Genomic DNA, 25,569 nt, shown 5'->3' with positions numbered 1-25,569 from the left:
AAAATAGGTTCACTGAGATATAATTCACACACAACATTCACCTTTTTAAAGTGTACAATTCAGTCAATTTTAGTATGGTCAGAGTTGTACAACCATCACCACTAATTTCAGAATACTTTTGTCACACCAAAAAGACATCTCATACCCAACTCCATCTTCTCCTGATCCCCCAGCAACCACTAATCTGCTTTCTGTCTCTATGGATTTGCCTATTCTTGACATTTCATATAAATGGAATCACATAATATTGCGTCTGGCTTCTTTCACTTAACATGTTTTCAGGTTCATCCATGTTGTAGCATATATAACTACTTCGTATCTTTTTGTAAACAAATAATATTCCATTGTATGGACATACCACATTTTTGTTTATCTATTCATCAGTTGAGGGACATTTGGGCTGTTTTCATTTTTTATTTTTTGCTATTATGAATAATGCTGCTAAGTACACTGGAGTACAAGCTTTTATATGGATATGTTAATTCTTTGGGGTATATACGTAGCAGTGGAATTGCTGGGTCATTTGGTCAAAAGTTAAATAATTCTATAATTCTATATTGAACTTTTTGAGGAACTTCTAGACTGTTTTCCAGAATGGCTGTATCATTTTACAATCCTACCAGCAATGTATGAGGATTCCAATTTCTCCATATTCTTGCCAACACTTCTTGTTGTTCAATTTTTTTTTTTTTTTTGAGATAGGGTCTTGCTTTGTTGCCCAGGCTGAAGTGCAGTGGTACAATCATGGCTCACAGCAGCCTCAATCTCCTGGACTCAAGTTATCCTCCCACCACAGCCTCCCGAGTAGTTGGGACTACAGGTGCATGCCACCATGCTTGGCTATTTTTTATTTTATTTTTTGTAGAGACGGGGGCTCACTATGTTGCTCAGGCTGATCTTGAACTCCTGGACTCAAGCAATCTGCCTGCCTCCGCCTCCCAAAGTGCTGGGATTACAGGCGTGAGCCACCATGGTTGGTCCTGTTTGTCTTTTTGATATTAGTCATTTTCATTGGTATAAAGTGGTATTTCATTGTGGTTTTGATGAGCATTTCCCTAATAACCAATGATGTTGGTTATTAATTGATTAATTAACGTTGAACCTTTTTTATGTACTTGTTAGCCACTTGTGTATCTTCTCTGGAGAAATGTCTATGCGAATCCTTTGCCCATTTTTAAACTGGGTTATTTGGCTTTTTATTGCTGACTTGTCTGGATAAAAATTCCATGTCAGGTGTATGATTTACAAACATTTTTTTTCTCATTCTATGGGCTGTCTTTTCACTTACCTGATGTCCTTTGAGGCACAAAAATGTTTAATGTTGATGAAGTCCAATTTATGTATTTATTTTTGGTATTTGTGTTTTTGGTGTCATATCTAAGGAAGCATTGCATAAAGGTCTTTAGTTTTGAATGTAAGATGTTTTTAAAAAATTCTGTTATTAAATTTTATATATAAATGAAATCACATAAATAAACATACCCACATCTCGCAAAACAATTAAGAATTCAGATTCTGGTAGTCCATAGGCATTAGAAGGCTCTTCTAAAACAGTGTATAAACTCCCACATGGGCAAAATTCCATAATAAGTACTTTATGTCTTGTTGTTGTCTGAAAAAAAAAAAATCATTGATTGCGAATCAACATAAAAAATAAATTTTGATTATATGTCAGTACTTATCTGATTTCATTTAAATGTAGGATTTGTTACAATGATGAAAGCACTTAGGTTCACCTGAGATTCAGTATCTGTTGACCATACACATATAAGAATTAACATCTTCCAGCCAGGCGTGGTGGCTAACGCCTGTGATCCTAGCACTTTGGGAGGCTGAGGTGGGCGGACCACGAGGTCAAGAGATTGAGACCATCCTGGCCAACATGATGAAACCCCATCTCTACTAAAAATACAAAAATTAGCTGAGTGTGGTGGCACACGCCTCTAGTCCCAGCTACTCAGGAGGCTGAGGCAGGAGAATCACTTGAACCCAGGAGGCGGAGGTTGCAGTGAGCCGAGATTGCGCCACTGCAGTCCAGCCTGGCGACAAAGCGAGACTCCATCTCAAAAAATAAATAAATAAAAAAAAAAGAAAAAGAAAAAGAATTAACATTTTCCAAATTCCTATTAAGAAGTTGGATTTGTTTTTGAAGACAAACCACAGTAAAAAGTAGCTAAATCTGAACTACAAAATCATTGGTACAATGTTATGATGGTTTTGTTAAAATTATCTTTTTTTTTTTTTTTTGAGACGGAGTCTTGCTCTGTCACCCAGGCTGGAGTGCAATGGCCAGATCTCGGCTCACTGCAAGCTCCGCCTCCTGGGTTCATGCCATTCTCCTGCCTCAGCATCCCGAGTAGCTGGGACTACAGGCACTCGCCACCTCGCCCGGCTAGTTTTTTGTATTTTTTAGTAGAGACGGGGTTTCACCGTGTTAGCCAGGATGGTCTCGATCTCCTGACCTCGTGATCCGCCCGTCTCGGCCTCCCAAAGTGCTGGGATTACAGGCTTGAGCCACCGTGCCCGGCCTTAAAATTATCTTAAATTTCTTTTCTTTTTTTGTTTGAGACAGTCTTGCTCTGTCTCAGAGCAACCTCCACTTCCAAGGTTCAAGTGATTCTCCTGCCTCAGCTCCCAAGTAGCTGGGAGTATGGACATGCTCCACCATGCTTGGCTGATTTTTCTATTATTTTGTAGAGATGGGGTCTCACTATGTTGCCCAGGCTAGTCTCGAACTTCTGGGCTCAAGCAATCTGCCTGCCTCAACCTCCCAAAGTGCTGAGATTGCAAGCTTGAGCCACCACACCCAGTCACTTGAAATTCTTTATTTCTTTTTTTTTTTTTTGAGACGGAATCTTGCTCTGTTGCCCAGGCTGGAGTGCAGTGGCACGATCTCGACTCTCTGCCTCCCAGGTTCACTCCATTCTCCATTCTCCTGCCTCAGCCTCCCAGGTAGCTGGGACTACAGGCACGTGCCACCACACCCAGCTAATTTTTTTGTATTTTTAGTAGAGACGGGGTTTCACCATGTTAGCCAGGATGGTCTCAATCTCCTGACCTTGTAATCCGCCCGCCTCGGCCTCCCAAAGTGCTGGGATTACAGGCGTGAGACATCACGCCAGTGTTGAATTTCTTATGTATAACAGCACATTTAGGGCAACAGCTCTTCTAACCTCTTAAAATGAAAATTTTCTTATGATGACTACTGTTACTTCAAGGAATGGAGTCCTATCCTTAAAAATAAATGGGGAGCAGAACAGCTGAGTGGTCCCTCTCACAGCAAAGCTCCAGTCTGCTCATTTGCATCTGAGCTGCTCATTTGTTTTAAACCTTAATTTTAACATACCATTGATTATAATGCTTCATCAATTTAATAACAGCTTTACGGGGAAAAAGAAATACCATCAAATTACATATACACAATGATTATAAGATGCACACCAATTTCAGAACCTGAAAATGTGAATGAGTCTTAAAATCTACTATTCATCTCCAACTTTTTATCCTTTCTTTTATAATTTTTTTCTACATATCTCCAAAACAGTTTTATAAAATATTTTAAATTACTTTCTGGCAGTCATTTCAAAAGAGAGAGAGAAATAATTGTAATAGAAAAAAAAAACTGCCGGGCGCGGTGGCTCATGCCTGTAATCCCAGCACTTTGGGAGGCTGAGGCAGGCGGATCACGAGGTCAGGAGATCGAGATCATCCTGGCTAACATGGTGAAACCCCGTCTCTACTAAAAATACAAAAAATTAGCCGGGCTTGGTGGTGCGCGCCTGTAGTCCCAGCTACTCGGGAGGCTGAGGCAGGAGAATGGCGTGAACGGGGGGGCGGAGCTTGCAGTGAGCCGAGATCGCGCCACTGCACTCCAGCCTGGGTGGGTGACAAAGTGAGACTCCGTCTCAAAAAAAAAACACAAAAAAAAAACCTGTTGCTTTTAAATGATGATATATGTTGATTGTTGAAAATCTGGGAAGTATACATAATTCCATTACCTGGAGATAATGAATTAATATTTTGGTGTATTTTTTTTCAGTCTTTTTTCTATGAATCAAATAATGTCATAGATACATAATGCTGTTTGCATATTACACTGTATATATTAACATCATACTACATATATATTTTTAATCCTGATTCTTCTCACATAACATCATATATAAGGTGTTTTGAGAAGATTAAAATTTTGGTAAATATCTCTTTTCATTACCACTTAACTACTATGTGGTAAAATTAACTTTACCCAAAGAGAAGTCAGGCTTTGCCCCTGGCTACTGGAAAGTGATCTCTGGCCCCTGAAATGTCCTATCTGAAAGAACAAGACTTCTGTCTTTGTTCCTCTGGGGGCTTTGGCCACTGGAGATTCTAACAGCATGATTTATGATGGGGGCTTTAGAACACACCGTATGAGTTCCGCCCTCCAGAGGAAATGGAGACTAAAGGAATTACCCCAAAACTCTGGAAGGGGCTGGGGACTAAAGGTCAGCAATACAGGCAATAAGTGATCCAGCCTCAGTAAAAACCCTGGACACCAAAGGCTTGGGTGAGCTTCCCTGACTGGCAATACTCCACGCATACTGTCACACATCAATGCTGAGACAGTAATGTGTCCCTCAGGACAAAGAAGCTTCAAGTTTGGAACCCTCCCACATTCCACGCTTTGTGTCTCTTCCTCTGGCTGGTTCTAACTTCCATCTTTTTGCTACAATAAAATAGTAATTGTAAGTATAGCACTCTCCTCAGTTTTGTGAGTCATTCTACTTTCCAGCAAATTACCAAATCTGAGTGTCATGGGCAACCCCCATATTTGCATCCAACTGGTATGATGTGAGGGTAGTCTTATGGGAACTGTTCTCTCTGTGCAGTTTGCCAAACTCCTTCGCAATTGGTATCAGAAGTCTTGAGCAGACTTGGCAGTCTGGAAGGCTATGCTCTTAACCTGGAGTTTGGCTAATTCCAGGTAACTATCTGCCACACATTCTAATTTATTCAACTTATTTAACCACTCTTTATTATAAACAGCATGCCAATTAAATTTTTATGCATAAAATTATATTTCTGTTTACTTCCTAAGAAATAATCACTAAAAATAAAATCACTAAAGAGTATAAACTACATTTTTTCCTCAAAGACTTTATTGATTGCTCATGTTTAAAGGGATTAAAATAATTTCTATTTCCATTATTTCTAGATTACGTTTCCTAATGACATTCTTACATCCACCATTTCCCCTTAAAAAAATCAATTCTTTTATAATTGGACTTCATATCTTAAACTCTAGGACTCTTGAAATTTTTATTCTTTCGCAAAATAAAAAATTTTTATTTTTTTTAAAGTTTAATTTTTTTCTTTTTATAATTATTTTTTCTTTTTATAATTATTGATTTAACTTGTTACCTGTCTTTTTCTAGTAATAATACTGGTAACCATATTCAATACCCTTTCATTTCTTTATTTCTTTAATTTTTTGAGACAGGGTCTCACTCCATCACCCAGGCTAGAGTATAGTGGCACAATATGGTTCACTGTAGCCTTGATCTCTCAGGCTCAGGTGATCCTCCCACCTCAGCCTCCTGAGTAGCTGGAACTACAGGTGCACACCTCCACGCACGGCAAATTTTTGTATTTTTTACAGAGACAGGGTTTTGCCATGTTGCCCAGGCTGTTCTCGAATTCCTGAGCTCAAGTGATCCTTTCTTTTTTTTTTTTTCTGAGATGGAGTCTTGCTCTGTTGCCAGGCTGGAGTGCAGCAGCACGATCTCAGCTCACTGTGACCTCTGCCTCCCAGGTTTAAGCAATTCTCCTGCCTCAGCCTCCCAAGTAGCTGGCACTACAGGTGCACACCACCACGCCCAACTAATTTTTGTATTTTTAGTAGAGATGGGGTTTCACCATATTGGTCAGGCTGGTCTCAATCTCTTGACCTCGTGATCTGCCTGCCTCGGCCTCCCAAAGTGCTGGGATTACAGGCATGAGCCACCACACCCAGCCGTACCTGGCCACCCCCTTTGATTTCTTATACTACTGTTTCTGATTCCATTTTTATGATATTTTATTTCTATTGTTCTATGTATTCAAGAATCCTTTAGGATAGAGTATTTGGTTGTACAAACCCCAATTTTCAACAGTTTTTTTTAAAAAATCAATTTTTTAATATTAGGTTCTATCTCTTGACTCATAACTACAATAAATGTAAGATTAACTAAAGTTTTACTACTTACCTCTTCTTCAATAGCAAATAATTTGACAATATTTTTGTGATTGAGTTTTTTCAACACTTCAAATTCTCTCATTTGAACGTCCACTGGACGAAGGAAGCTTATGTTATTAAATACTTTGATAGCAAATAAATCACCAGTTTTCTTAAAAAAAAAAGAGAGAAATGTTTTACTTATTCATAATATTGTAAAAGAGATTAAAAGGTAGCATTAAAACTAGTTATTGCAACTTATTTTCTGATAGAACATCGTGCATCTTTTAGGCACAGGGAATCTGTACTAGGACTCTTGACTTTTCTAAAAAGTTAAAATGAATCAATTAACTGCTCAACATTTCTTTCAAATTACACCTTTTGGAATTTAGAAATGGATATTTTCTTTCATATCATAAAGCTTTCATGAGGATACAGTGGGGCAAAAATAGTCACACATCGGAAGATAAAAGCTATAATAATATCAAAAGCAAAATCATCTTTTAGAGAGGAAATAGAAAGTGAAACTCACAAGGGCTTCTCCAAGGCCTAATAATTTTAAACAAATCAAAGCAGGACAGAGAGACTGAGCACTATATTCCACCTATGAGATTTTTATTAAGAATATCAAAGTAATGCAATCAACTTTTCAGAATTATTTTGTAGCTAGGACAATGCTGGGGAGGGGAGTGGGGAAAGCAGGAGTTGCAGAGCGAGGCTAAAGCAGACTTCCTGGTTGGATTCTACCCCTGCTGCCCTGGGTTACTTTCTGCAACTCTACTTAGATGACCAGGGCAGGCTGTTCCTTCACAGACCCTCTCTAGAGGATTAAAGGCATTTATTTCTTCTTCTCTACTGATGTATCGCAGCATCCCACTCTCACTCTTTCATGACCTACTGAAGTAGATCACACACAAAATTACAAAGCACAGCTGTAGTTGGGAGGGAATCTTAGAGGTTCTAAACATACGCTTACATTTCAGGTAAATATCATATTCGTATGTTCTTCTTATTAACCTTCCTTTAAGATTCTCTTTCAGACCCTCTCACTTCCTTCCAATCACTCTAATGAGCAAGCCTCTCCCTCGTGGCCAGTCCAGATCTTGAGTTTAGCCTTACATTTCCCCCCATTCATCCAAGGTTGAACTTCCCTAGAGCAAGCAGGAAAATCCTTTTCTCTTTGAGCCTGGGTTTCAAGCACATTTCATGGCTAACGACATTTCATCTCTATCAGGACCTCTGTACTGTTCCTGCTTTGGAGCCTTCTTTATACTTTCCACAGATTCACCACTTGGAGCTATCATCCTCCTCTCTCACTCCAGAATCGCATGATCCTTTTCTTAAGGCCATTTAACTGCTTCATAATCCTATGTGATTCCCCTCACCCTGGTCATGCAAAATGCACAAATTGATATATATTCTTTCCAGAGGAAAATGAAAGATGAAAGAGCCAATGACCATTTTCAGACATATGAAAAGAGAAGAATTTAACTATAGTTCAGTTCCACTGTTTTTCCCTTAGTTCAGTAAGGGTAAAGACACTGCCAAATCTATATATCACCCAACAGAGTGATTTTTCTTAAGCTGAGACAGACCTCAAACTCAGTCTAAAACTAGGAGAAACCTAACAGAGGAGCAAGCAGGGAAAATAATACAATTTTGCAATATACCCACTGACCTCACGGTCATTATTTTCCAAACTTGTGTAGACTACATCATGCCTGTGAGATTATCGGGATATAGGTGGAAACGTACCTTTTCCCTTTATTCACCTACACAGTCATCTATTATTCACTAAGTCAAAGTGTATACAAATAATAGAGATCCATATATATATATTCCATATATATATGTGTGTGTGTATATATCCATATGTGCAGATCAACATATCCTTCAACTCTCTTCCCTTCAACTTCACCATGAATATACACATCCACACTCATACATTAGTAACTAAAAGCAATTTAATGAAAAAGAGATTAAGTAGGTAATATACTTTGAATGACAAGTAATAAATGTAAGAATTCGGTCATTCTAAGAAATAATATAAAAGGGTTAATATCATGGTAAAAATCCTTAAATAGTTAAAGGGAAGCAGGATTTTTTGGAGGATATAGTCCTAAACACTTGAAATTGCCGTCATTAAGAACAAACTTGGTTTCTCAAAGCACCTTCCTAGGAAAACTGTTGGGGACTAAATATTAGACTGGGCCTTGGCCATCTTTTTCGCGCGCGTGTTTGTGTGCGTGTGTGTGTTTCTAGTAGAGACAGGGTTTTGCCATGTTGCCCAGGCTGGTCTCAAAACTCCTAGACACAAGCAATCCACCTATCTTGGCCTCCCAAAGTGCTGGGATTATAGGCGTGAGCCACTATGTCCGATGTGGCAATCTTTTAATTAATTCTTATATTTCTCAAATCCTCATTTTAGATTTCCACACTATAATGGGTACATATTTGTTTCCTTTGGAGAGCTTCAGATTGTCTTGGGGTAGTCTAATCAGTCCTCGTTCATTCACTCATTTTTTCATTCAGCAAACATTTATAGAGTGCATACTATGTGTAGTCATTTACATGAAGCACAGAGTATTTAAGTAAGGAAAGAGGAGCAGGATATGTGACGTATCTTCTAGTGCCAGGCCCTTTCAATATGTCTCATCCAGTCTCTATCACTATTGACTATCTCTCATCCCATCAGCTTCCAATTTACTTCCTTTCTAATCCATCCTGCTACTAAACCCGAAACTGTGTCCAGGGACTGCACATTAGCTATAGTTATATTCACTAGGTCTGCCACAGTGCCTGACACATACCAAGTGATAATTAAAAGTTTGTTAATTTGGACTACAGGAAGATAAGATGATCAGATGTGTTCTCAATGCTAAATTCTGAGTCACTAGTCATTTTCTCTTTGGCATAAAACAAAAGCAATTTCTAGGATGGGGTACCCAGGATCGATCACAAGTAATCTGAGTAAGAATCCAGAGCTTGTGGATAATTCTAGATACAGGGAGAGGAAAGCTAAAAGTTGTCCGTATGGTACTTCTGATTCATTCTCTATGAGCCATAAAGGGTGTTTATAGTCAATATACTCTCCCCAGAGGAAACAGCCACTCCCCGATGTACGCTTATCTCATCATCACTGACAGAACTGACTGGTAGTCTCAAGAATACAGGAAAAGAGGAAGCAATTCCTCTCTACTAAAACTTTAGGGCCCTATTTCTGAAAATAAGGACTTAGGAAGCTCCAAACATCATTCAGCTCCAAAACAAATTCATAGCACTGCAAAATTAGTTATTATTTGTATTATGAATGAACTGTGTACTCCATTTTTCCAGCTTCTTTCCCAGAATAGACTCTATTTTTCCAGCGTCTTTCCCAGAATAGGAAGTTTAATTATCTTCGATTTCTTCATTTTAAATTATTTTAACTATTTTTAATTTCATCCTCCACATTGAATCTGACACAAAATCCTTTTTGGTTCTTGAAGTGCCTCTGGGAATAATCTTATTTTATTCCCACCTCCACTACCAGGTTCTGATTCCCTTATATGAAAATATGGTCTTTTCAACCTGGGCTCCTTGTTGAGAATCTCATTTTACTCCCATCTGCTTTGTAGGATGCTGTTTTAGTAGGGGTACTTACCCTTACCAGAGCCTATCAGAAACACCTGTGAGTTCCCCTCCAACTACACATCTGCCTCCCTACCATCCAAAATGCCACATCAAATGCTACCTCAACTCATTACACTGAACTTCTGTCAGTGAAATCACTCTCTACCATAGGGGAGCTGCAGTAATCTTTCCCAGTCCATTTTCAACCAATCTGTTTCCCTCCACTCACTAACACTTAATCTCTGCCACCACTGGGTAGATAGTTCACTGCCTGACACAGCTATGCCTTAAATAACCACAAAAATCATTAAAACAATTTCTTCAGACAAAGGGATCAAAATCACCAAGTCACACATTTTAGCGTAAGCATGTATCTCAGAACAAAATACATACAGTGATAAAAGGTCTTCAAAGTTTTCTCTGTACCAACCTTATGTCTTCCACGAAAGACATTTGCAGTAGCTCCTTGGCCTAAAATATCAGATAAAAGCCACAGATGATTAGAAGTGCTCTGCATCTTGGCTGGATCAGGCAATCCTCTTGTTATACTAAGAGAAAAAACAAATTTGCAAATATGTTTTAAGGGAGTAACACAGTTAAGAAACAAATGTTAGCTGTTTTTAGTCTCAAGTAAGATCACCCATTATCTGTTGCTGAAGTGTATAAACAGTTCAATATAAATATCTAAGTTTCAAAGTATTTTCAAGTCATAAGTTGCTAATTGATATGGTATAAACTAGTCAAAATATGAACCATTATGATTCAAGTTAGATTTTCCCCTGGAGAGATGGATCTGAATGTTCAGTTCTAGCCAAGGTAGATTTTTACTTTCAACTTTTTAATCAATATCACTTTCTGTGCTTAACTCTTTGGTGTCACCTTGTCTGTTTTCATTTGTCTAAAATTCTGCAGGGATGACTAAAATTTGACATAATGGTATAAACGGATTATTAAGAGTAACTTTAAGTTGAAGATTAAAGCAAGATGCCATTTTCCCCATGATCATCATTTTGATTACATTGTTTCCCTTTAAGTTAGTATACACTACACATACTATAATAAAATACAATAATATGACAAAAAAAAATTTGCGTTTCAGCTGACAGCAGTGGCTCATGCCTGTAATCCCAGCACTTTGGAAGGCCAAGGCGGGCAGATCACCTGAGGCCAGGAGTTTGAGACCTTGGCTAACATAGAAAAGCCCTGTCTCCAGAAAAAATACAAAAATTAGATGGGTATAGTGGCAGGCGCCTGTATCCCAGCTACTCGGGAGGCTGAGACAGGAGAATCACTTGAACCCGGAAGCAGAGGCTGCAGTGAGCCCAGATCGTGCCACCCCATTCCAGCCTGGGTGACACAGCAAGACTCCATCTCAAAAGGAAAAAAAAAAAAAATCTAAGTTTCTAGCAATATTCAAGGCTAAAATGTTGTGTGAGCTTTGAAAAAAAAAAACATTAACCAATGACATACATTCAATTTAATTAACTTATCACAGGGCTGAAAGAAACATCTATTTCTCAGTCGGGTGCAGTGGCTCATGCCTGTAATCCCAGCACTTTGGGAGTCCGAGGCGGGCGGACCACAAGGTCAGGAGTTTGAGACCAGCCTGGCCAATATGGAGAAACCCCTCTTCTACTAAAAATACAAAAAAATTAGCCAGGCGTGGTGGTGCATACCTGTAATTCCAGCTACTCAGGAGGCTGAGGCAGGAGAATTGCTTGAACCCGGCAGGCAGAGGTTGCAGTGAGCTGAGATCACGCCACTGCACTTCAGCCTGGGTGAAAGAGCAAGACTCCATCTCAAAAAAAAAACAAAAACAAAAAAACCCAACACCTATTTCTCTTCTAATTTTGTCTTTGTCCGTGAGAGTGATATTGTTACTTACCTCCTTCAAATGTTTTGAAAGACTAATTTAAGACATAATTTAAGGTGTTTTAAAATAAAGAAAAGTAATAATGTAAAATATAATAAATATAGAAAAAATTACTTTGTTTCCTTCAGAGCAGGGAAACACTAATGAAAACAAATGTTGCCATTGCATAATATTTCCATAAGCTAAAATTTCATCTACACAATCTACACAGAACTTGACAAGTATAAAGGAAAGGTGCAAAAATTATTATTCCTGAAAAGTTACGAACTCTTCTGAAATTAAGGATAGTTTCTCCAACCTCCAAGTATAAATATATAAACGTATCAAGTAGCCTGTATTATCAAGTCTTTAATACTGAAAAGCTATGGATCTATCAAGGTATACAAAATATCCAAGCTCCACATTGGACTAAAATTGATGTATGCTAACATAGCATAAACACTAGTCCTACCATGCCCCCTTAAACCTGCTGTACTGTCATCAAATCATGGATTTTAATATCCCTCCACAGTAAGTTAAAGCAAAAAGTAGTATGCTAGAGTAGGTATTCTGTGATGAATTAATGACCACCAATATGCCCAAGTTGGGTTAGGAATATGCAGAATGGTCAGGGGTCTCAATTTTACCAATCACAGATACAGCAGGATAGTTTTATATAATTTTACCACCCATCTAATTTAGATAAATTTTATATACGACTACTGGAAATAAGTAATAAAAATAAGATTTCCTTTTCGCAAATAAGGAATACACATTTGTCAGTTATTACATTTCATTTACGATACAATAATAAACGTCTCAACTATCTAATGAAAAACTTTCCCTAATCAATGTAACTATAAATGGCAAATAGTACCATTAGGTACCTATATGTATGTACCTTCAGAATAATAAGAAAAATATTTATCAGCTAAGGTATCTGTTCTCTATGCAGATACAAAACTATAGTTTCTGTTTAAGAGTAATCACAATAGTGGTCAGGGGAAATATCTTCTGAAACTATCTTCCAATAACTCCACAATAACATGCTAAAACATGACTCAGCACACCCACAACGTGCTTGCCATATAAATCGTCCCAAATTTTTGACAAGCATATAGGCAAGCACTCCACAAGTATGTTGCTGATGATGCCGTGTTCAGTCTACTTCCTTATACCGTCCAAAACGAAAGTTACTATTTGCTGAGGGATGAAAACAGGTTTGACAACATAGCCTAAGGACAAAGTTCCAGGATTTCCAAACTCTACCCCTATGTGATTCATACACTGGGGCTTCCAGAGTGGAAAAGACCTGTCTTTGGTTATACATTTGGCAATTACTTGTGAGTTGTTTTGAGGCCACCTACTAAAAATACCTGGGATAGAGACTACAAATTAAACTCATAAGTCAGGTAGACGAGGAGCAAGGAACGTCTGGGAATTCGTATTTCATAGGCATATATTTAACATATCTTAGGCTTCTAATTTCCGGTGTGAGTCAACCTCTGCGGACAGAACATCACTAAAACTCTAAGGAAACGTCTCTTTTTAATCCTCTGAAAAATCAATGCATTTAAAAACTGCCAGGTGTGTCGACTCTAGGAAAGAGGGTAGAAAACAGCGAGTCTAACTTCAAGGGAAAGAGGTGCCCCTGCCTCCCCGGGCGGCCAGGGCCCAGGCCCGGTAACGGAGTCGTCCTCTTTGTGCCCAAAGCCGCCGGACGGGATGCAGGTCGAGGACCGGCCGCGCGGCAAGGAGCGGGGATGCAGGGAACAGGGCCCGCCCGACCATTCCACCCGCTACGGCCGCCCCTGACACACACCCCAGAGGCAGTGTCCGCGCAGCCTGGGTCCTGGATGGCTTGGCCTCGGGTCGTGCTGGGCTTCTCGGTGCGCCCGCCCCCGCCCCCGCTCTGACTCAGCATCCCAGCCTCCCACAGGGGGCGGGAGCGCTCCCCGCCGGGAGGCGCAGGCCTGACCGACCGCGCCCCGCGCCGCCTCGGCCCCTCCGCCCGCGGCCGTCTCACTTACCCAGCCGGGTCTCCGCCGCGCCACCGCCGGCGGGCTCCCGCGGCCTCGAGCCCCAGGACACTTCCGGCTTCGCAAGCCCTGGCCGGGGGCCACGTGACCGACGGCCGGCGCGCCGGTGCGGGTGCGCGTGCGCACGTCTATGGCCCGTCCGGTAGCCACAGCAGCTGCGGCGGCGACTGCTGAGTCGGCTTCCCAGGCCACGGAATGAGGGGAATGTCTGGAGACACACCCAGTCCACTGTTCCCCTCGCTCCCCTTTACTCTAAAGGCGAAGTGAGGAGCCCTGAGCAGCGAACACAATAACTGGGATTCCCGCAACTGCAAATCCCGCCCCTACCCCGAGCGCCGGCCGACAGTGGGGCGGACCGACTCTGAACAAGGGATTACATCCCGATTTACAGGTTTGCAGAACGTGGGACACGTGGGGGGGCAGGCAGAGACGGCCGGCAGAGCCGGGAGGGATGGATTCTGTTTTAAGGGCCCACTTTGGCTGCAGTGGAACCAGATTATCGTCTCACAGTAATTCAGACTTTACATTCTTTTTTTCATTTTCCTATCACCCAGAAAGACGTTAAATTCTTAATGTAAATATGTTCATTTAACTCCCTCTTGGTATTTTGGAAAATGGCCGTTTTGAAGTATCTAACTCTAAACTTAAGAATTTAAGAACTAAAACCTAAATACTAAAATTAGGTCCTGCAATATTCGTACAGTCAAAATCTCAAGCAGCTATTCCCAATAAGGAATAGCTTTCTGAAGGGGTCCCTTCTGCCCACGGACAGCAAAACAGGCTTTTCTCAACGTAAGGAGGGGGCAGACAGACCGCTGCTCATCTAGGGCTACATTTCTGAGTGGAGGGGAAGAGGAAGATGGTGTGTCCCAGAGTAAGTACTACAGCAAACACGAATGAACGGGAAGTCATGAGGAGTGGCTCAGAGGCTTTTAGAAGTCATGAGGAGTGGCTCAGAGGCTTTTGAATGGAACAGACCTAGGGTTGCTGTCTTGGCCGCCAATTACTAACTTAAAAGCAAGTTTCTTACCTCTCTAAGCCTCAGTTTTATCAAATGCACAATGGAGATAACAAAAGTCCACTCTAATGTGTTCTTACAAAGCAAGTTACTTTATTAGCATTTTAAACAATGTATAAGTGATGGAATCATTCTAACAACGCATCTATTCACTGCTTACAATTCCAACCAATTTCAGTTCTCTGATATCTAATGACAAGAGCGAAGACCTGTTAAAGTTCCTTCCACCAGTAAAACCACAGCTCAAAGTTGTGGGAGTGATTAACTGAGCCAAAGGCCTTCATTCACATATTTACCACATTAAAATACCACACAGTGTTTTCTTATAAGGTCAACCACCTGGGAACCAGTTAACATTAGCATTAAGATTTAAATAAACTGTTAGGCACAGGGCTAAATCAGGCATTACAAAACCCTGTGGTTCCCTAGTCAAGTCACACAAATCCCCAAATATTTCAGCTTGTTAACAGTTTGTCCTTCCTCTCCTGAGACAATTATTTGGGTACTTGCTTTTGGTAATAAGGAAATTCATGATGGAAGTTTCCTAACTGTGATGGTGCTCTAGGCAACTTCAGAGAAGAAGATAGAAATTATGCATGACTATGTAACATGAAGAGTTTAATTTTTATTACACACTCAATTTCCATGCCCTGATTTCTCTTAGCTCGATAAACACATGTAAATCTTCTGCAGAGCTTTAAAGAGCTCCGAACGGGAAAACACCTTCCCATATATGGAATTGATAGCATAGTACAGGCCGCGCGCAGTGGTTTATGCCTGTAATCCCAACATTGTGAGGCCAGTGGGAGGATTGAGGCCAGGAGTTTGAGACCAGACTGAGTAACATAGAGAGACCCTGTCTCTACCAAAAAAAAAGAAAAAAAGTAGCCGGATGTGGTGGTGCACACCTGCGATCACAGCTAATCCAGATGCTGAGGCAGGAGGATTAGTAGAGTATGGGGCTAGAAGTTACAGTGAGCTATGATGTCACCACTGCACTCCAGCCTGGGTGACAGACTGGTCTCTATTAAAAAAAAAAAAAAAAAGTATAGTGATACACTATTAATTCCATATATGCTAATATGAGATAGCATCCATATAAACTACTATCAAGTCTTTATGTGCCAGCTACTGCAATAAGTCTTTTCACGTTTAACTCATTGAATTCATAATGAGTTTTGAGGTAGCTACCATTATTTCCCCCATTTTACAAATAGGAAAACTGAGGCTGGGAGACATTATTTAACTTGCCCAAGGTTCTAAACCAGTTACTGGCAGAACTGGTATTTGAACCTACTTAATCTGATTCTAGAGCCTGTGCTATATAAACTCTTACCCACTATGCTATGCTACTCATTAGTATCTGTTTAACAATTACTACTATTACAATAGCTGTAATTATCACTCGTATAGTACAGGGGACCCTATCAAAGAAACACTCAGCTTTCACTTATCTATTTCTGAAAACATTTTTTATTAAAGTATAAGGTGCATTTCACTGATTTATTTATTTATTTATTTTATTTTATTTTATTTTTTGAGAGAGTCTCTCTGTTGCCCAGGCTAGAGTGCAATGGCACAATCTCGGCTCACTGCAACCTCCACCTCCTGGGTTCAAGCAATTCTCTGCCTCAGCCTCCAAGTAGCTGGGATTACAGGTGCCCGCCACCACGCCTGGCTAATTTTTGTATTTTTAGTAGAGATGGGGTTTCACCATGTTGGCCAGGCTGATCTTGAACTCCTGACCTTGTGATCCACCCACCTCGGCCTCCCAAAGTGCTGGGATTACAGGTGTGAGCCACCGTGCCCGGATGATTTATTTTTATAATTGTCAATTTAGTTAAGTACTTTTATTATATGATGTAAGAAAAATGTTTGAAATGTCTTCTGGAATTAACCAGAACAAAATAAATGTGCAAAATTTAGAATAGAATTTTACAGAGTTTATAGGCCACTGAAGCCCATCATGAAACCCATTCATGAGGCCAAAGGGCAAAACACACCCTCCCTGAAAATCTCAATTGAGCTTTTAGAATTTAAACTTAAATGTCTATATGAATTCTGCTGCTCAGTTTTGTCCCTCCTCTCTTCTTAATTTTCCAGTGATACTACTGATAACTATTATTTCCTTTTGCTTTCTCAAGTAGCTATGAAAATGGAGGAAGGCAGGGGTAAGTACTTCCAGTAATTAAATGTTAGCTACCATTTACAAACATAATAAACACATAGGTATACTATAGGTATACTGTGTTCTAAATACATCCAATAAAAGAGTTAGAAAATAAATTGGGATTTTAAATTCTTTTTTTTTCTGAGACAGAGTCTCACTTTCTCGCCCAGGCTGGCATGCAGTGGCACAATCTCAGCTCACTGCAACCTCTGCCTTCTGGGTTCAAGCGATTCTCCTGCCTCAGCCTCCTGAGTAGTTGGGATTACAAGCGTGCACCATCGCACTTGGCTAACTGTTGTATTTTTAGTAGAGATGGGGTTTCACCATGTTGGCCAGGCTAGTCTCAAACTCCTGACCTCAAATGATCCACCTGCCTTGGCTTCCCAAAGTGCTGGGATTACAGTCGTGAGCCACCACGCCTGGCCTGGAATTTTAAATTCTATCAACAGATTCACATAGGCTTTTTCTAGTACATTAAAAAAAAAGACTCTCATATAACAGAACTAAGTTGCGTGTTACCTTTGAGGAGTGAGGTTAAATGAATTAAAGCATCCACACACTCATATTTGTAAACCTTTAAATGGGAAATTAGGGAGAGATTAAGATGAAAATAAAACTAAAGTATTTACAATAATTCCAGAAAAGACTTGGTAGATTTCACTACGTAAAATTTATTTATATATATATATATAAAAAAAAGTATAACACTGGAGCCTAAAACCATTCTCTTTTGTAGAATACATATTGGCATTGAAACAGTTTAAAGAAATGAAATGGCTATCTACAAAAAGTTAGTTTTGATTGTTGTATTCCCCCCATACTTTATGTGTCTTCACACATAAAGAAAATTTTCAAACATTTTATATTCAGCAATTTTTTAAAAAGTACACTGTTTTCCACTGCTATGGTCTTTATAAAGGACTTGACTTAAAATTTCAAATAAAAAAGAATTAAGGTTCTAGGATAACTGTATCTTTTAAGAGCATCTTTATACAGAACAATTTGGACCGGCATGCAGGCAACTTCTTTTGTTGTTACATACCTGTGTCAGGAAAATTACACCCATTTTACAGAAAAATCCCAAAACATATACTGCAGTAAGCTCAAAACAGTGTGAAAAAGACCAGCATGAATGGCACACAAAAATCGCTTCTTTATACACTAACTGGAATTCCTGATCATGAAGTAGGCACAGGGAAATCCAGTCCTTAGGGCTTTGCTCTCTGGAAGAACACCTGTAAATAAAGTATCAATGCAGTCAATACTAATGTCAGAAGGCATCACTTTCACTTGAAGAATGGCTCCAAGTTTCTGAGTGCTAGCAGTGTTCTTTTGTAACATATGATAGACATTTAGAACATTTCACATGCCTTATATATCCATATGTAATCCAAGGTAAGAACTTTCTGTTCTGGAGAATTTGGTAAGTCTAGCTATAACTTAGGCTGACATCACCCAACTGGGGAAGTAGTGAAAATATGGTATTATCTCTATGCTATGGAAATCAAATGGTCAGAAGAAAACATGCTCTTGACACCTTTTTACTGATTGGTACTATTTCAAAATTAACACTGGTAAATTACATATTGAGGCTAGGCGTGGTGGCTCATGCCTGTAATCCCAGCAATTTGGGAGGCTGAGGCGGGCGGATCACCTGAGGTCAGGAGTTTGAGATCAGCCTGACTAACACGGAGAAACCCCATCTCTACTCAAAATAGAAAAAATTAGCCTGGTGTGGTGGCGCATGCCTGTAATCCCAGCTTCTCGGGAGGCTGAGGCAGGAGAATCACTTGAACCCAGGAGGCGGAGGTTGTGGTGAGCCGAGATCGTGCCATTGCACTCCAGCCTGGGCAACAATAGCGAAACTCCGTCTCAAAAATAAATAAATAAATAAAATTTGAGGAGGAAACAAGTCAAAGCTAAACACAGCAATTCTAACCCCATGAGGAATTTACTATTTATTTGATGATTCAAAAGTACTTCCAAGTCAAAATTTGAGACTACAAAGGAATTGGCTAGAGGCTGTGCTAGGCATGGCCTAGTACTACACACTGCCATCCATAGCAGGTCAGGTGAGCATCAGACATAATTCACTGTTCTCAGTAAGGACAATGATATGGTTTGACCCTGTGTCCCCACCCAGATCTCATCTTGTAGCTCCCATAATTCCCATGTGTTGTGGGAAGGACTGGGTGGGAGATGATTGAATCATGGGGGCAGGTCTTTCCCATGTTGTTTTCCTGATAGTAAATGGGTCTCACGAGATCTGATGGTTTTAAAAATGGGAGTCTCCCTGCACAAGCTCTCTTTTTGCCTGCTGCCATCCACGTAAGATGTGACTCGCTCCTCCTTGCCTTCCAACATGATTGTGAGGCCTCCCCTGCCATGTGGAATTGTGAGTCCAATAAACCTATTTTGTAAATTGCCCAGTCTCGGGTATGTCTTTATCAGCAGCGTGAAAATGGACTAATACAGGCAAGAACAGTATTGATAGTGCCCTAGTACCCAGGAGATTCATTTAACAGATAATCTACTGACTATGTGCAGGGAAAAGAATGATCACTATATAGGCAAAAGAAAACCTTACAAGGAGACCATGCTTAAGGCAAACATAGAAAAATGGGTACAGTTCACACAGAAGTTGGGCTGCTATTAAGGCAGGATTTTTGAAGAACTACAAGAACAGTAAAGACCATTTCTGCAAGAAAAAACAGAAAGGTAGTCTCAGGTCAGAATTCGAAAAAAAAATTAAGTGCCAAACTGAGAAACATGAATTTGTTTAGGAAGATTATGAGGAAGGTGAATAAATATCAAAGGACTATTTGAAGAGTCAAACACATCAGCCTGGCTAGAACAAGAGAAGAGAGATCAGAGTAAGATAACATCAGCCTACACCAGAGCAGCAGAGACAGAAGAGAGGATGAGAAAAGAATCTGCAAGATCTGAGGATCAATCAGATGTGAAGGGAGGAATGAGCACAAAAGAATGAAATTCATTTTTTCCAACTAGAATAATAATGCTAATACTGAGATAGTTATGATCACTAAGATAATGTCATCACTGAAGAGAAGTTGGGCCCAGAAGGAAGACTTTTTACAAATGCTATGCCGATGAATAACCACATCTGGAGAACAAGCCTTCTACAGGGTACCTAGATCTACTGTTACAGACACCTCTAATAGTGAGGATTGAGTCCTTAAATTCAGTTTGACTGATCGGTTATTCAACAGGGGTTACTCGCATAGGCACTTTGCTTTTTTATGGGAGGATGGCGAAGGGGAGGGTTCCCAATGATAAAAAAAAAAAAAAAAAAAAAAAAAAAGCCCTCAATATTCTTCCACACAAACTCTCTGAGATGTTTAAGCTGACGAACTACAACTAAGAAAAAACTGACAAGGGAAGATGTTAGAAACACAGTCAAAGGATGACACACTTCTGTGCAGAGCCCTTTGACTTACAAATTCCACTGAATGTCTTCACCAAAAGAACCAGGTGCTACACTAAGTTACCTGCTACTGAATTTAATATAGTGCTTTGTCTTCAAATTATCTGAGTGAAGATAATAAAAAATAAACAATTCATCTTGTCACACTAACTTTATTTCTAGATCATGAGCTCCTTATGGGGAGGGAAAATTACTCATAGTTGTATTTGCAGCCATTACTGTAGTACTTGGTACATAAAAAGCAGTCATGATGTATGAAATGAATGACTACCTAAGGTAAGACCAAGACAGTTTCATCTCATGAACTTAATTATAACTATGAATACCAAATAAACATGTGACACTTTTTGTTGATTTACAGAGTTAAAAAAAAAAAATCAGTAATTTCGTAAATGTAAAAGGAGGCTTGATGGCCCAAATCTGAGGATTCTCGTTTTTGTATGTTTTACAGTTCAAATGTTTCAAAATAGGATATAAGCAAGTATCTCCTTCTTCTGTTTTTATATTTTTAGCCCCTTCTTTTCAACTTAATGTAGACAACTGTTCCTGAACATTTCTTATTCTCCTAATGCCTCTAGTTTCTATTTAATTACATCATGAAACTATAAAATAAAACTGGCATTTTCTCACCAATATAATCAAAGGTGTACACATTCAGTGTGCTTACCTAACTTACGATCTTTTGCAACAGCTTAGTTAAAAGGGACTTCACATAAACATCTATAATTGCAGATACATATTCTCTCTTGGCTCTCAAACATTACCTAATTGTATGAAGATACGTGAGCTTCGCAAATACCTACCTTTAAGTAATTTTTAAAAACTTTAGCATCAGGCTGCTGAAGCGCTTGACAAAACTCCTGGGGGGTGGGGAAAAGAGGGAGAAAGAACAAATGTATTCGTATTAAATCCATTGTAATTCATATCCACTTTTTTTTTTTTTAATTTTTTTTAAGAGATGGTCTTGCTCTGTCATCTAGGCTGGAGTACGGCGGTGTGATCATAGCTCACTGCAGCCTCCAACTCCTAGGCTCAAAGGACACTCCCACCTCAGCCTCCCAAGAAGCTGGAATTACAGGTATAAGTCACTGTGCCTGGCTCTTTTTTTAAAAAAGCTGTAAAAACACTTAAAACTTATCACATTAACCACTTTTACATGTACGGTACAGTAGCATTAACTACATGCACACTATTGTACAACAGGTTTCTAGAACTTTTACATCTTGCAAAACAAGCTTGCTTTCTGCCTCTTAACTGAAGAACTCCCCATTTTCCCCTGCTCCAGCCCCTGGCAACCACCACTTTCTGCTTTGGTGAGTCTACTTTAGATATCTCAAACAAATGGAATCATATAGCATTGTCTTTTAATAACTGCCTTATTTCATTTAGCATAACGTCCTCTAGGTTCATCCACATTATAGCATATGACAGGATTATTTTATAAATCAGGCTTAATATTCTATTGTGTATATATACCATATTTTGTTTATTTTTTGTCAAAGGAATTTAAGGTTGCTTCAAATTCATAGTATTTAATTTATCAAGATCAATTCAAACAGTATCTCACCACAAGAGGTTTATAGCATTTTCAAATGTTAGTACTTGTCAAACAGGCTGATTTCACTTTTGAGAACATAGCTCTCCTAGACAAGGTGGACTCATGCCTGATAAGAGTGGGACAAAAACTACATTGCTATGGCTGCTCACATCTAGTAAGAGGGATAACCAAACAGAGCAAGACCAAAAGAAAAAGAGAATTCTAATAGGGAATATTCTGCAAAATGTGTTGTCAGACATAAGGCATATTAAAAATGGAAAACTGAGGTTCCTTATCTTTCATAATGAATTACTAAATAGAAAAATAATTTTGCTTCATTTAGCAATCTGGAAGAAGATTAGCTGTAAACTGAATGGTCTAGTTCTACTTTTGGTGAGCACTAAGATCACAAGAATAATTAATAATTATTTTCATTAAAATACTAGTTTACTTATGTAACAAATGATAACCAAGAAAGTCATTAATATCTCTAAAGTTAAAGGTGGTATATTGTTAAGTAAGAGATCACAAATTCATTAAAAATGAGTTAAATTCATTTTTTAAACTCATGTGAGATCTATTTTATTTTTGGAAAAACAGCATTATAAAAGCCTCAAAAAAACACCATTGAGGCTGGGCGCAATGGTTCATGCCTGTAATCCCATCACTTTGGGAGGTTGAAGTGGCTGGATCACTTGAGGTCTGGAGTTCAAGACCAGGCTGGCCAACATGGTGGAACCCCATCTCTGCCAAAAATACAAAAATTGGCCAGGTGTGGTGCCACACACCTGTAGTCCCAGCTACTTGGGAGGTTTAGGTGGGAGAACTGCTTGAACCTGAGAGGCAGAGGTTGTGGTGAGCTGAGATCGCACCACTGCACACTAGCCTGGGCAACAGTGAGGACCCTGTCTCAAAATAAAAACAAAAAAACACCATTGAAAGACAGCTGTGTCATGGACTGAAGACTTAATATTGTTAAAATGTCCTCACTACCCAAAGCAATCTGCTGAGGAGAAGTGGTGTCTGCTGTTCTCTTACTCCTCTTTGGTGTCTGACTGCCACCACCTGTGAAGGGGCCCTTCCCCTTCTGCAGTACCCAGACCAGGGTGATGTAGTAGTGTTCAGGGAGTTGGTGAAGGTCATAACAGTGAATTATAACACACCTGGGCAGCTGGGTGAGGGTACCAGGAAATTTATTTCTCAGATCAAAAAAAAAAAAAAACAAAACCCTTGGATGGGGCACAGTGGCTCACGCCTGTAATCCCAGCACTTTGGGAAGCCGAGGTGGGTGGATCACGAGGTCAGGAATTCGAGACCAGCCTGGCCAACATGGTGAAACCCTGTCTCTACTAAAAATACAAAAATTAGCTGGGTGCGGTGGCCGTCGCCTGTAATCCCAGCTACTCGGGAGGTTGAGGCAGGAGATTCACTTGAACGCGGGAGGCGGAGGCTGCAGTGAGCTGAGATCATGCTACTGCACTGTAGCCTGGGCGACAGAGCAAGACTACAGCAAGACCCCATCTCAAACAAACAAACAAACAAAAAACCCTTGGATGCAGATCATGATGTTTGAGAACACAATACCATCACCCTTCCTACAATTCTATTTATATTATGAAGAGCAGGTCCTGGTGGATATAGAGATCAAGATGAATAAGGAGATCATGGAACACATCAAAAAAATCATGGGCAAGAATGAGGACACAAGAAAGGAGAGCAGGAGAAAAAGCAGCTCTCTCACCCATCTCGTTTTGGCCTTCAAAGTAGTTCTTATGGGAATCTACCCATGAAGTGAAAGGGCAGGCGTCCTACCCAGGCCTAGTGGCATTACCCAAGGAGAAGACAGGGAAGTACAAAGCAACACTGAAAGCCAGTGCCTAGCAGTAAGATCCAAGGCCACTACGGGCTAGGGTAATTGATAAGGGGTTACCTTGGTCACAGAAAAGCCCCTGGTTCTGGATAGGTGCGATGGCTCATGCCTGTAATCCCAGCACTTTGGGAGGCTGAGGCCGGCGGATCACTTGAGGTCAGGAGTTCAAGACCAGCTTAGCCAACATGGTGACCCCCCGTCTCTACTAAAAATATAAAAATTAGGCGTGGTGGTGGGCGCCTGTAATCCTAACTACTTGGGAGGCTGAGGCCGGAGAATTGCTTGAACCTGGGAGGCAGAAGTTACAGTGAGCAGAGATAATGCCATTGCACTCCAGTCTCAGCGACAGAGCAAGACTGTCTCAAAAAAGAGAAAGAAAAAGATGACGACTCTGGAAATGTCTTTGCAATAAAAGGGCCCTCCTCCCCACCTTTACACGTTATGTAAAACGACACAGGGGAAAGAGTATATAAAACTGAGCTGCTAAATGAATATCGCTATTCCATCAGGTCAACAAAATGCTTCTTAATGGCCAGGCAAGGTGGCTCACACCTGTAATCCCGAGACTTTAGAAGGCCAAGGTGGGAAGATCACTGAGGTCAGGAGTTCGAGACCAGCCTGGTCTCTACTAAAAAAAGCAAAAACAAAAATAAGCCCGGCATGGTGGTGCCTGCCTGTAATCCCAGCTACTCAGGAAGTTGAGCCACGAGAATCACTTGAACCTGGGAAGCGGAGGTTGCATGCAATGAGCCAAGATCATGCCACTGCACTCCAGCCTGGGCACTAAAGCAAGACTCCATCTCAAAAAAATAAAAATAAATTTAAAAAATTTTAAAAAGCTTCTTAATCATTCCAAAAACAAAAACAAAGCAATGTATAGATTCAAGGCAATCCATATAAAAGTTCCAAGAGCATATTTTATAGAAATAGAAAAAACAAAACTAGAATTTACATAAAATCACAAAAGGCCCTGAATAGTCAAAACAATCCAGAGAAAGAGCAAAGCTGGATGTACTACACTTCCAGATTTCACAATATATTTTAATATTACAGTATGAAAACAGTATGGTAACAGCAAAAGACAGACATATATCCTAGCTACTTGGGAGGCAGAGGCAGACGCAGAAGGATTCTTTGAGTCCAGAAGTTTGTCGTTGCTGTGAGCTATGATGGTGCCACCACATTTGAGTCTGGACAACAGAGTGAGACCCTGTCTCTTTTAAGACAGACATACAAACCAATGGAACAAAATAGAATTTGAAAATCAACCCTGCATATAGTCAACTGATCTTCAACAAGGGTACTAAGAATACACAATGGGGAAACAATAATCTCTTCAACAAATGGCGCTGGTAAAGCTGGATATCTATGTGCAAAAGAAAACGAGACCCTTATCTAACACCATACACAAAACTCAACTCAAAATGTATTAAAGTCTTTATATAAAGTCTCCAAACTGCAAAACTAGAAGAAAACATAGAAGAGCTTCAAGATGCTGGTCTTGGAAATAATTTCATTGATATCATGAAAAGCTACATTAGTGGGGCTACATCAAACTAAGAAGCTTCTGCACCATAAAGTAAGCAATCAACACAGCAGAAAGGCAACCTCTGGAATAGCTCAAGAAAGGGAGAAAATATTTGCAAACCATTTATCTGATAAGGGGTTAATTTCTAAAATATAAAAAGCTCCTCTAATTCAATAGCAAAAAACTTAATAACTTGATTAGAAAATGGGCTAAAGACTTGAATAGACTTCTCCAAATACAAATGGCTAACAGGTATATGAAAAGATGTTCAAACATCACTAATCATCAGGGAAATGCAAATCAAA

The 25,569-nt window shown here is 39.8% G+C and overlaps 2 protein-coding genes and 1 long non-coding RNA gene across 7 annotated transcripts in view; 1 reads left to right on the top strand and 2 right to left on the bottom strand.

The window, feature by feature from the left end:
- Positions 1 to 13,752, bottom strand: part of TBK1 (TANK binding kinase 1) — a 48,866-nt gene extending 35,114 nt beyond the window's left edge. For 2 of the 4 annotated variants that reach the window (XR_012420435.1, XM_005571442.4), the window contains exons 1-4: positions 13,688 to 13,752; positions 10,236 to 10,353; positions 6,225 to 6,365; positions 1,483 to 1,612 (exon numbers count right to left, since the gene is read on the bottom strand). Coding sequence is in view for 3 of the 4 variants with exons in the window: in XM_005571442.4 (XP_005571499.2) it covers positions 1,483 to 1,612; positions 6,225 to 6,365; positions 10,236 to 10,322 (358 nt within the window). In the remaining variant the exon portion in view is untranslated. Of the gene's footprint in view, positions 1 to 1,482; positions 1,613 to 6,224; positions 6,366 to 10,235; positions 10,354 to 11,481; positions 11,580 to 13,479 lie in introns of all 4 variants that reach the window. The other 2 variants (XM_065524528.1, XM_015431150.3) reach the window with 2 other exon arrangements.
- Positions 13,753 to 13,822: 70 nt separating this feature from the next.
- LOC135966258 (uncharacterized) lies at positions 13,823 to 23,093 on the top strand. The gene is made up of 3 exons (XR_012420441.1): positions 13,823 to 14,087; positions 21,286 to 21,407; positions 21,533 to 23,093. It is a non-coding gene; the product is annotated as an uncharacterized lncRNA (long non-coding RNA).
- XPOT (exportin for tRNA) overlaps positions 17,536 to 25,569 on the bottom strand; it is a 43,627-nt gene continuing 35,593 nt past the window's right edge. For both annotated transcript variants that reach the window (XM_065524526.2, XM_005571443.5), the window contains 2 exons: positions 21,133 to 21,189; positions 17,536 to 18,119 (listed from right to left, as the gene is read on the bottom strand). In XM_065524526.2, coding sequence (XP_065380598.1) covers positions 18,093 to 18,119; positions 21,133 to 21,189 — 84 coding nt within the window. In that variant the 3' untranslated portion in view covers positions 17,536 to 18,092. The remainder of the gene's footprint in view (positions 18,120 to 21,132; positions 21,190 to 25,569) is intronic.

Source organism: Macaca fascicularis, chromosome 11, assembly GCF_037993035.2.
Source record: "Macaca fascicularis isolate 582-1 chromosome 11, T2T-MFA8v1.1".
NCBI lineage: Eukaryota > Metazoa > Chordata > Mammalia > Primates > Cercopithecidae > Macaca > Macaca fascicularis.
The sequence above is the reverse complement of the archived record's forward strand: the minus strand, read 5'-3'. Positions and strand labels throughout refer to the sequence as shown.